The sequence below is a fragment of the Typha angustifolia genome, chromosome 9, assembly GCF_048772165.1.
Source record: "Typha angustifolia cultivar Huaian chromosome 9, ASM4877216v1, whole genome shotgun sequence".
Classification (NCBI taxonomy): domain Eukaryota; kingdom Viridiplantae; phylum Streptophyta; class Magnoliopsida; order Poales; family Typhaceae; genus Typha; species Typha angustifolia.
In genome coordinates, this window is record NC_133247.1 from 5,434,926 (window position 1) to 5,446,316 (window position 11,391).

Genomic DNA, 11,391 nt, shown 5'->3' on the forward strand with positions numbered 1-11,391 from the left:
CTGCAAAAATTTAAAAAAAATTAAGCCAACACACTTTATCTGCATTGCGGGCTTATAACCTTGTATTAATCTATAATGTCTATTCATTTATTCTAGTGTATGATTATTATATAGAGTGCAGGCCTATAACCCTGCATTACCTCGTTGTTCCTCTTTATATTCTCTAATGTCTTGTTATTTTAGTGCAGGCTTATAACCCTGCAATGCCTCTTTATTTAATACATAGTTATTTTATATAAAGAATGTAATGTTATTTCTACAGTGCGAACTTATATCCCCGCATTATCCCGTATAGTTTTTTATTCATAATGTAGGTATATAGAGTATTTTAAGTCCACAGTTTAATAAAAAATAATATTATTTCAGAAAAAATGCTATTTACTACTATTTTTTTAATATATAGTTAATGGTATCTTCGTCGTTGGGTTTAAAACATCACCAATCCCCAACACAATTATCTTATTTTAATACCAACTTTATATCAATCAAATATAATTATTACACCTTATACTAGTATTAGCTCTCTTCTTCTGGTATTAAAAATTAGAATACTTATGATTATTCTATCTTTATTCTAGAAGCTAAAAGCTAAAGAACGTAGAAATTTAGCCCATATTTTTAATTTAATTATTTTCCTAATTACCCTCTATTAACCTTCAAAGTTGTCTAGAGAGTTTGAAATACCCACTGTCGATATTAATGAACATTAGTTACAAAAGATAAATGGATAAATAAATGGTTGTTTTGAGTATCAACATGGAGTGGTTTCATTGAGGTTGATAGTGCTTTGCTGCAGTGGCAGTGAATCGTAAATACGTACCAATTTGGTGTCCCTTTTTGTAGGGGAGGACGGGAACCAACGCCCCCCCAAAACCGCACCCGCGCGCCGGATCCGATGTGGGTGGGTGCGTACAAGGAACGGACGCTGACATGACGTGGCACTTCCTTTATCTGCCACGTTGGACTCTTTATGTCCACCGAGCATACACGGTGTTGGTAAATTAAAAGCATTAAAAAAACAAAATAGAAAAGGAGTATATTTTTTTTTAAATCTATTTACTGGTAGATGGAAAGTTTTAACTATTAGTTAACTTTTATCAGAATTCATACAAACACAAGGGTTTCAAAGTAAAATCAAAGTCTTTTGAGAGAAGTGCATATAAATATCAAACAACTTTAAGAGACTTCTAGAAGGATATACATGCACACAAAAAAATTAAAAAAAAAATAAAAAGAAAAGAAAAACTAAGCAAAGCCAGAGAATTTTAGAGGCAGAAGAAAAATGCATTGCTTGATTAATTATGTGCAGGAATGATGAAGTCCAACTAACAAAGATACTGGTAATCCATGCAGAAGAACTGAGTGAGTGTTGCACTCTGTTGCTCATTTTGATTCAGGTTGTCATCTTTACATCAGTTAGTAAAGCTGAAGAGTGTTTCTGACAAACTAAGACTACATCATAAAAGTGTCAAATAGCATCATCTTCTACCACCATTAATTCAGATAAGATTACAGATTGGCATCAAAAGAATCCAACTTTCTTTTGTCTGGCACAATCACATATCCTAACCAAAGCACATATAGTAAACTGTTCCTTTTCTAAATCACCCCATGATGCACCGCTAAAGCACACCGATGTCACTGGAGTCATAGATCTGCATGCAGAACAGAGAAGGCAAAGTTCTGGCATCAAAATAAATTCACCACAAGACATCTCATCAGTGGATGCATGACTCTAGAAGCAACAAAAAGTTACATTGAATGCGGATTTAATACCTAGCTGAGTAATATTTGACAAATGATCTCAAATTAATATTGCAAAAGTTCAATTGTTCCTTAGTGAGATACACTAGAAATCATCAAAAAAGATATTTTGCTAGTAATCTCTTTCATTGGACTTAGTGCTCGCCTTGGAGGATTAACTCGTACTTAATAGAAAACGCTCAATCTAAGGCAAAAGAGAGGCGATGGGAGAAGACAGATATATTATTGCATAGTGTCATCTTCATGAGATGCATGGATATGTGGGTATTGTTCTACAGAATACATAGCTTCATATCCTTCAATAAGAAAAAACCATTTGAAAACTGAACAAATGCCTATCACTAAAGTAATATGCATTAGAAAGAGAAGTATCAAATTCAGACATCACAGGATACAAGAAAAGACAACCTAACCTGTTGACAAAACATGTCACGACTTCTCAACGAAATGCTGTGCAAGCATCTGGGAAACAGTTGAAGCAGAACAGCTCTCACAACCAAAAAGCTCTTGAAGCTTTGAGTCACATAATATCGAGTTGTTAGATGCATCCTGTAAGCAGTTAAAGCAATTATACATTAAAATTCAAATGAATAAAGACTGCTTTACCAGAAGATTATTCGAAAATGAGTTCCAGTCATTACAAGATAAAAGGAAAGAAAAAGGAATGAAAACTAAATTACGTTAAACACTTGTTAACTTGACAGATAAAATTTACAAAACAAATTTAGGACTATCTTAATATATCAGATGAATGAGGGCATTCATACATGTTCATATCTGCATTTATGTGTCGATAACTCGATATGCTATTACAAAAAGCTTTTGCCCTCTGTTAATACTAGTAGATTAGACAACAGAATGTCAGAGATTAATAAAGCCTATTGTTGTGCTCTATGCAAATGAAATGGCAATCCGTAGTGTTCTTATCACGTACTTAAACATTTGAATTATTTAGATTTCCAATTATCATAATGATATGTTAATACCATTGGATCATCCACAATTTACTTTCTTTTATCCTTTCTTCTTTATTTCCTTTTTTTGAGGAAAACATCCACAGTATGCTACCTGACATATTGATTAAACAGTAAGTTCAGAAATCCATTAGACTATAATTAGTAAACAATACGCTCTTGAGAAGCCCCACAGGCATAAATAGGCATGTCACAACATTCCATATTGAATTGCTTTTCCAAATGGATAGATTTGGCTCTTCACAACCAATTTGAACAATTGAATGACACTATATAGATTAATATATAATGTTCATAGAACTTGAAAAGCAGAAGAGGTGGATAGAGATATCCGAGGCTCATACGGGAAATATATAGACTGGACCGACTGGCCGACATGATGAATCCCACATCCTGGATTTACGGAGGGGAATATCAGTTTTCCTATCTGTGAAATGGGCACACCACTCAGCCAGCAAGTCACTTTGGGCTGGTGAATTGAGAATTGGGCAGCTAAGAAGAGAAGGCAGTTATAATTACATGTAACTGATAGTTTAAATTATATATGTTATTTACTACATGACATCAGTATAAAATTTTCTAAAATGGGAGACATGGTTAAAGAGAAGCAATGGAGAGCATATAGATACCAATGTAGGATGTGTCTTTACCTTTAAGCACAAGTAAGCCAAAGTGAAAAACAAGACACAATCAACAATTTGCTATCTAACCCTTGTCCAATTGGATCATCTTCTTTCTCATATACTCTTGTGAAACAATTAGAAAAGCAAGGTGATTGAAATTTGAAGATTAAAAGGTTCAATAAATATGAATAAGAAAACCTTGTAAAAAGTGACAATCAATCCAGCATGACAGATAGATAGAGGAAAGCGAACAATAATAAAAAGTATCTTCCAGTGATTCAACAAAATCACCAGTTTCGACTCAATGGAGCCAATTGACATTTGTACACTCATTGATTTTTGGTGCTACAGAAACTTCTGATATCATCGAAGGAAAAAATAAATCGAGAATACGAGTAATTGTTGATTCACTAGATAAATGGACAAAACAAAAATATGGTCAACTTAATGGTTACATGAGAATTCAAATCAAGCAGGCCATAGTTATCCCCTGAGAACATCAAGCACCACTGACAACTCGTAAAACATATACATACCATCTGATAATGTGGATGTATGTTGTTTCTTAAAAGTAGAAAGATAAGTAGGTATATCTAATTTTGCTGTTACAAAGAGAAGAGCACTAATTTCTTTTTTCTTCAAAGCTTGTATTAGAAAATATGCAAAAATTATGGGAGTACAAAGATACTTGGGTAGGGGAAGGGGAAGATGCAACAATATTAATAATAAAAGATATGCACACCTTAGATATTTGCCTCTAGTCAACTCACTAATTAATCAAAAAACTTAAGCTGTTGATAGAGAAAAGTCATTTTAATTCTTTATATCTGAGAGGTAATAAGAACAATATGCCAGTCGTAAAACTAAAATTATTGGAAATACCAGAGATTGTTCCAGCAAGTGATCTACAACATAAAGAGAAAAGGAATATTCCAAAAAAAATCAAAAGGACGTGACATACTGACACTAACCTCGAGCTGGTTAGCTTTTATATAATCCAATACATGCTTCAAAGCATCAGCTTGTGGCATTTCTGTTTTCTCAGTTCCAATGAATTTGGCAAGTGCATCAGATATGACAACAGGATGTTGACCAACATCAAGCTTTGTTTCAGCGTCCACATCAGCAGACTTTAGTTTCTTGGAATCTGGAGCACCATCCTCTGCAAAAGTGGAAGTAGTCAACCCATTCAGATTAGATGAACTACAAAACAGATATTTGACCTACATAACATTAAATGCTAGACTTACTAGGATCAAGGGGAAGAATATGCTTAGCTAACAACTTGTTCATCTTAAACATGTCAGTACTGTCAGTTTCAAAAACAACACGGAGTTCATCATTGCAGATGATCTTTCTCTTGTTATTAGGATCCTGGAGATTGTTTTTCCGGATATATGCCCACAGCTGCTTCACAATCTGAATCAAGAAAAATCTAATTAATTTTTCCTAAATAAACCAAAAGATGTGCTACATGATTTTTATTGCACTTCGCATCTAATAGAAGAAAATAATAAAGAATTTGTCAATTGAAAAGGTGACCTGGGTCCTCGGCATAGTTGGTTCACCAACAATGGCCTGGAGTTCAGGTGAAACTCCACAAACTTTATTTAGACCCCCTGGTCCACCTCTCCTTTTAGTTCCAGTGGAAGCACTGCAAAAGTAGGAGCAAGTTCCACTAATTAGCTAAAATACCAGAGAAATGAAGAGGGCATGGGAACACACAGCAGGAAGAAATGGACTTGTCCTGTTATACATGTTAGTAAGCTACTATGGACATCCACGACAGAAATTTGGAAGACAGTAATATTAGAGTGAATGTCACAACCTGAAATCAGAATCATAATCGGCCGTGTACCTCAATACACTTAAGATACACGAAGCCTAATAAATTTTCTAAATCTACAATAACAAGAATTTATTTGAATATCTGACTACAATGAACGTAATTTTAATAATAATAAAATAATCAATATCAATACTAACGTGTCTCTAATCAAACTGAATTGACAGATAGTTAAAATATAAAGACTAATAAAACTGAAAGATAAAAAAGAGTAGATTCTAAATGGAGGTGAGGTCTCAGTGCATCTCGCTCAGTCGCCACGTTGACTATTACCTAAAATATTAGAAGAGAGATCCCATGAGCTAACAACTATAGCTCAGTAAGTTGAATCCATTCAAAAGCCAAATAAATCTATTTTTCAACTTTAAATAAAACCAAGTCCAATAATGTAAAAGACAATTTCACTATGCATACTTGTATTAACAATAATAATACAACACAGATAATAACAATAAAACATGCTTAATACCAATAAATAAATTTCTCTCAATATTAATAATGTTATTTGTCTTAATTAGATCAATATGCCCTTTACATCAATATCAACTAGAAGTCACCTCAATTGTTATGACCCAAGCCTAAGCTGATCTAGCCTAGCCAAGCAAAATTACTTGATCTACTATTGGATTCACACACTTTCTTAGATTTGCTTACTTCATTTAAGTTGTTCAATTAAGACCTTGTGGTCTATAGCATTTACTTATTAGGCCTAGTTAGTCTAAGTTTGCTTATTAACATTAGTCAGTCTAGTTGACAGTTAACCAGCTCAATTCGAAGTTAGCCACCTATAAATTGTGATGTGCAACTCTTTGCTCATTATGAAATGAATCAACTAACTTTAGCCTTAGAAGTAGCTCTAATCTAAATAGCCTTCTCCAACACTTCAGAAATTTTTCTCTACACCTCCATTGCAACCGTCTACCACTCCTCCACCAAGTCGTGGCCACCTTCTCTCAACCCCAAATGTAAAGATTTCCACACCTAGAAGCATCTACAGCTTGTTCAAATCCAGATAAGCTTTTTTAAAATTTGGCCCACAACTACTGGAATTAGAGCCCTTCCTCCCTCTGCACGTTTCCATGGCGCAAACCAAATCTAGAGTAATAAGGACAGAAACAGAGGAAGTTCCCACACCTTTGAATCATTAGGTACTAAGGACATCTCCTCTAATGTCGACACCATCGAGAGATCCAACAACTCCGACCATAGTGGCACCACTTCCAGCTGCACCAGCGCCACCTAAGTGGTTGGCCGTCCTTTTGCAAGTGCAGGATGTGCAAGAGAAGGAAAGAGATGCACGATTGGAAAAAAATTTGAAATCATATTTTCCTTTATTTCTAGTCGTCAAAAATCTCCTTCCACATTTACACCAACAGTAGCGACAACAACACTTAGCAGCTCCTAGGATTTCGTGCAGACCAAGACCTAGGGCGTGCGCCCCAAAGCCCAACCCAAGATGTATCCGGTTCATCTTATTGTGCAGCCTATGAGCCAGATCCAGTGCTCAAAGTTCTTAATGAACCAATTCAGTCTTGGGTTCGCCTTAAATCAGACGCGCAGATTGAGCCACAAGTTGCATGATTCAATATTGAACCAAAAAAAGCAGATCCGTGGGCTAGATGGCCAAGGACAGCAATCAAACCAAATCCCTAGAGTTCAAATTCGTACTTTGCAACTTTAATTTTCTAATTTTTCAAGTGGAGATCCACTGAATTGGTTGCATTGAGTCGAGTAGCTATTCAATTTCCAAGAAATGAGAAGACCTAATTATGGTAAAGACTAAAGATTCTAAGTCTTATTTAATTTGTTTCATAGGTCCCAACAGTTGATGTAACACTTGAGGTTTTCCTGACCAAATGTTCAGCAAGCTATCTATTGACAATACTAACTTAGAACCCTGAGAGTTCTACCAATAAGTAGTCCTAAAGAATCTATACTACTTGGTTCTATATCTTTTTATCAAATAGATAAGACCTTGTTTGGTTTGAGGCCACTAAGTTCTATATCTTTTTATCAAATAGATAAAGACCTTGTTTGGTTTAAGCCTAAACTCCGAAACTCGATTAATTAGTCTCATTTCTTAGTCTTAATTTTTTAGAAAGTAAACTTAGTTAGATATGAAAAGGATAAAAAAAATATTTGGTTATTAAACCACGTTAGTGGTCCCTGAACTAGTTTAAGAGAGTCCTTAAACTCCTAGTAAACAAGGCCTAATGGTTTTACCTGTCCATTTAATCAAACAATAGAAAATTTGAGAACAGTTGCTAGCAATTACAATTATATATTCATTGAAAACCTCTCATATAAATGAAATGAGAACCTATAAATAGCTGATCCAGAATGAAGCCTTGCATCATTAAAAAGAAAAGGAGGAAACTTCAAACTGTAAAATGTCTTTGTGGAATATGCAGACTAGCATATGTTTAGGCCCCAGGGAATGGAGTATCACACTAATCCTGATGCACCAACTTTCCACTCTACCAAAATTCCACATATCTGACAGTAACTTCCCAGATGAGGAAATAAAACATTTCACCACTAGGTGGTAAATCAAAATAGCCCTTCATTCCTTGTTTCTTCTTGTACAAAGCAGGCTATATAGGCACTGTAAGCATAGAGATCTATTGAAACCCACTCGATGAGTGATCCTCCTCATAGTTAAAATATATTACAAAAAAAGTGGAACAAACTCTTAAAAGTTCTGTTTCTTTTTTCATTTGGGGTGATACCAAAGCACAAATTTTAGCTCGGCCTGGTCCTAGCATTAGGGAAAAAAAAAGAGAGCTTGCATTGCATATTATTCTGTCTACATCCTTGTTTTATACTCTACTAATATTTGTAAGTTTCATATACCCAACTATTGAGAAACCCAACGCATTCTAAACTCTCATTAGCCATCTCAACTTTCTTTAGCCAGTCCAAATAATCCAATAAATTATTCCAACCATATCCACTGTCATATTAACAAGTATGACAGTGAGGACCTTGAACACCTTTCCTCCATCAAGCAGGTCTTTCTGCCAAGTTGAAGTGATGTTTAAGTTTGAGGCTCATGATATTTGGATTCAAGACGAGTACTTTTAGTCTATTTTCCACTCTCATAGTTGTAGACTAACTAATATGAGACATAAGGATTGCCGTGCCAATGGCATGAGGCTTGCTGACCTTGACTTCATATGATACATATACATTGGCATGCATTGCATTGAGTAGGTGTGCCGCTAGCACATTTCAATGGTCTTAACGTGCAAAAAAAAAAACAATTGTTAAACCTTTCTATGGCCTTAAAATAGGTTTTAGGGGCTAAATTAAAGTCCTTCAACACTAAATATTAGTGTAACATATGTTTTTAGATTTTAATATCATCATTTTCTCCAATTTTTCTCGAATTCTCTTTGTTGAAGCAAATACTTGGAGTAAACTGAAGTTTTCCTTAGGTTTCTAAATTTAAATTATAATATATATAGATCAAGAGCCAACATACAAGGAGGTATTAAAAGTGATAAAAGAGACATCAAATTAGAATTTTTTTTAAATAATAATAAGATATGCTTAATTTCTAGTGCCATACAATGGCATGAGTGATCATAAAGGATTATCGAGATACTACTCTCCAAGATTCTGAAACAAGATCAGGATCGACTGGCTGAAAAAACAATAGGTATCGACCGTATCAATTGTATCAGCCATACGATCGATCCTATTGAATCAAATTATTTTTTAATTACATAAAACTTTAAATATTATTTTAAAATGCAAAAAAATTGTAAAGATTTAGAAAAAATAACAAGAAAATAAGAGAAATAAAAACTACACAAATATGAAGTCTATATTCTCTCTTGGAGCCATTTTAATTTTCAATATAAATAAATCTAAACAAAGATTAAATTGAAAGATAAAATAATTTAAAATTTTAAAAAATAAAACCCTATTTCTCCTCCTCCCCCTCTCTCTTATTGTCACAAGACAAATTTTATTTTTTTTATAATTTTATATTTTTCTTACATCTCTCTCCCTTCTTTTCCCTTTTCTCTCTCTTCTTCTCTTTCCCTCTTACTGTCGCAACCCACTTCTTTTTCCTCAATTTCTTCTCCCTCCCTTCCCTTCGTCTATCTCTTTTTCTCCTCTTCTTCCCTCTCCCTCTTACTACCGCAACTCACCTCTCTCTTTTTTTCCTCCATTTATTTTTTCTCTCTCATTCTCTACTCTCTACCTAATCCACCGGCCCCCAAGCAGATCCCTGACAATGTGCTCTAATCAAGATTCGACAATCTCGACCTCCGGCGACCTCGGGTGAATTTTTCTATTTTCTATATTCTTTTTTCTTTCTTCTCTCTCTGCTACAGAGGGAGGAACTGAGGAAGAGATAGAGGGAAAGAGAGAAAGATAGGGAGGAAGAGAGATAGAAAGAGAGAGGTGGGGTGCGGCAGTAAAAGGGAGAGGGAATAATAGGAGGAGAAAAAGAAATGGTTGCATTGCATTATACTAAAAACCAGCAACATTTAACGAACCATCAAATTGCGAGTTGTGTAAAACAAAACTAATTTGCTAAATAGCAAATTTAATTTTGGAAAACTAAAGCAATGTCTGAATGCTGTGATATGCTAAAATCCAGCAGCATATAAATGCCAAACTGTATCAGCTTAAACGAGTAGGAACACACAATTCCAGTTAATTTGTATGATTAACCTCAACAAGGCCAGAAACAGCTTCAGCTATGAGCCCAAAGACAGCATTTGCCAACAAGTCTCCAAAAAAAAAAAAAAAACCAATTCTTCAGCGGAGAAAAAAAAATGCAGCAAAACAAAGTGAACCCCGACTCCAGACAAGGAGAACAAATGAAGGACCTTTTCACCAAAAACTCAAACGAAAGAAAGAGAATAAAAGGAGCTACAAAATACAGCACCAGAATAATGTCAAACTAGAAATGCACCTACATACCAAAAGGACGGAAGCACAAAGAAGGAGCCTTAAGTTCGAAGGTCCCAACAATAACCCTACTTCTAGCCGTAGCATCAAGAATTATCCGTCGATAACAAATACCCACACCAACGAGTTTGAAAGATAACAAAGTCACCTTTCTTCCCAAAACTAAAACATGTACCCTATTTCCAGAAAAAGCATCAGCGCAGAAAATAATACATCTGCATCCCTAGAAACAGCTTTAGAAGAAGAAAGGAGACAATTTTTCGTTCATAATCTCAAACAAAACCCTACATCCAGCCGTATCATTAGGTATCATCCAAAAACAAAACATACGCACATCCCGAAAAACGTATTAGAAGCGTAAAGGAGGCACCTTTCTTTAGTAGCTGCAGCACGGCCAGCCGGGGCGGCAGCAGGGACCCGAAGAAGCGGCTGCTGAAGCTGTTGTTGAAGATGGTATGCCGCCACCACAGCGGCCGCCGGCAGAGGAGGCGGGTAGTTATAGGCGAGCTCTGGGGGCGCCTGGGCCGGGGGGTAGGGTTGGGCCATCTGATGGTGGAAGAGAAGATGGGGTTGTTGAGGGGGTTGAGAAGGAGGAGGAGGAGGAGGACGAGGGCCAAGGAGGAGATCGATCTGATCACGGATGAAGCCGGCCTTGTGGGAAAGGTCGATACCGAGTTTGGCCTCAACTTGGCGGACCACGCCGGCGAGAGAGGAGGTGGACGATGGGTCACCGGAGTGGCGGAGGAGGGATTCGACGCAGCTCGCGATCTCTTGGTCGGAGACCATGGTGGAAGGCAATAGGTGAGACAAGTGGAAGACAAAGGCAGAAACCCGGCAGCCAAAACTTGAATTTTTCGCTCTCTATTCTTCCCCGCGCCCTCAAAATCCCCCAAATCTCTCTCTCTCTCTCTCTCTCTCTCTCCCCCCTATTGACATATTGAAAAGGGAAAGAATATACAGTTGGGTGAAATGACAAAACTACCCTTGATCCTAAAGGGCGAACGGCGAATAAAATTTGGCATTTGATCTTTTGATCGGTAGATAAATGTCCATTGATCCAAGGTACTTCCTTTGCATCTTGTATTATTATTAATGAGGCTCGGCCATTGGCTAATCATAAATAAGAATAGAATCTAGCTTTCTAACATATATATATTTCAATTAAATTACTTTTACTAAATAATTTAAGTATACATGTGCATAATTCATTTTAATTATTTCTACTAAGAAATTTACATTCACGAGTACTTAACAT

At 35.9% G+C, this 11,391-nt stretch overlaps 1 protein-coding gene across 1 annotated transcript; it reads right to left on the bottom strand.

Moving 5' to 3' along the window:
* Positions 1–1,348: 1,348 nt before the first annotated feature.
* On the bottom strand, positions 1,349–11,052 carry LOC140767906 (uncharacterized). Its single transcript, XM_073107991.1, has 6 exons — positions 10,507–11,052; positions 4,904–5,015; positions 4,612–4,780; positions 4,333–4,523; positions 2,178–2,313; positions 1,349–1,655 (listed from the first exon to the last, which is right to left on the bottom strand). The coding sequence occupies exons 1-5, from the start codon at positions 10,920–10,922 to the stop codon at positions 2,194–2,196; spliced, it is 1,008 nt and encodes a 335-aa protein (XP_072964092.1). The 5' UTR covers positions 10,923–11,052; the 3' UTR covers positions 1,349–1,655; positions 2,178–2,193.
* Between the last annotated feature and the right edge of the window lie 339 nt (positions 11,053–11,391).

Bases quoted from the DNA above. Each gene is read 5' to 3' on its own strand.
- LOC140767906 (XM_073107991.1), bottom strand. From the start codon at position 10,922: ATGGTCTCCGACCAAGAGATCGCGAGCTGCGTCGAATCCCTCCTCCGC. The intron at 4,524-4,611 runs GTAAGTCTAGCA...CCACTTTTGCAG, and splicing joins TATTCTTCCCCTTGATCCTA to AGGATGGTGCTCCAGATTCC. The intron at 2,314-4,332 runs GTTAGTGTCAGT...AACTGCTTACAG, and splicing joins TAAAAGCTAACCAGCTCGAG to GATGCATCTAACAACTCGAT.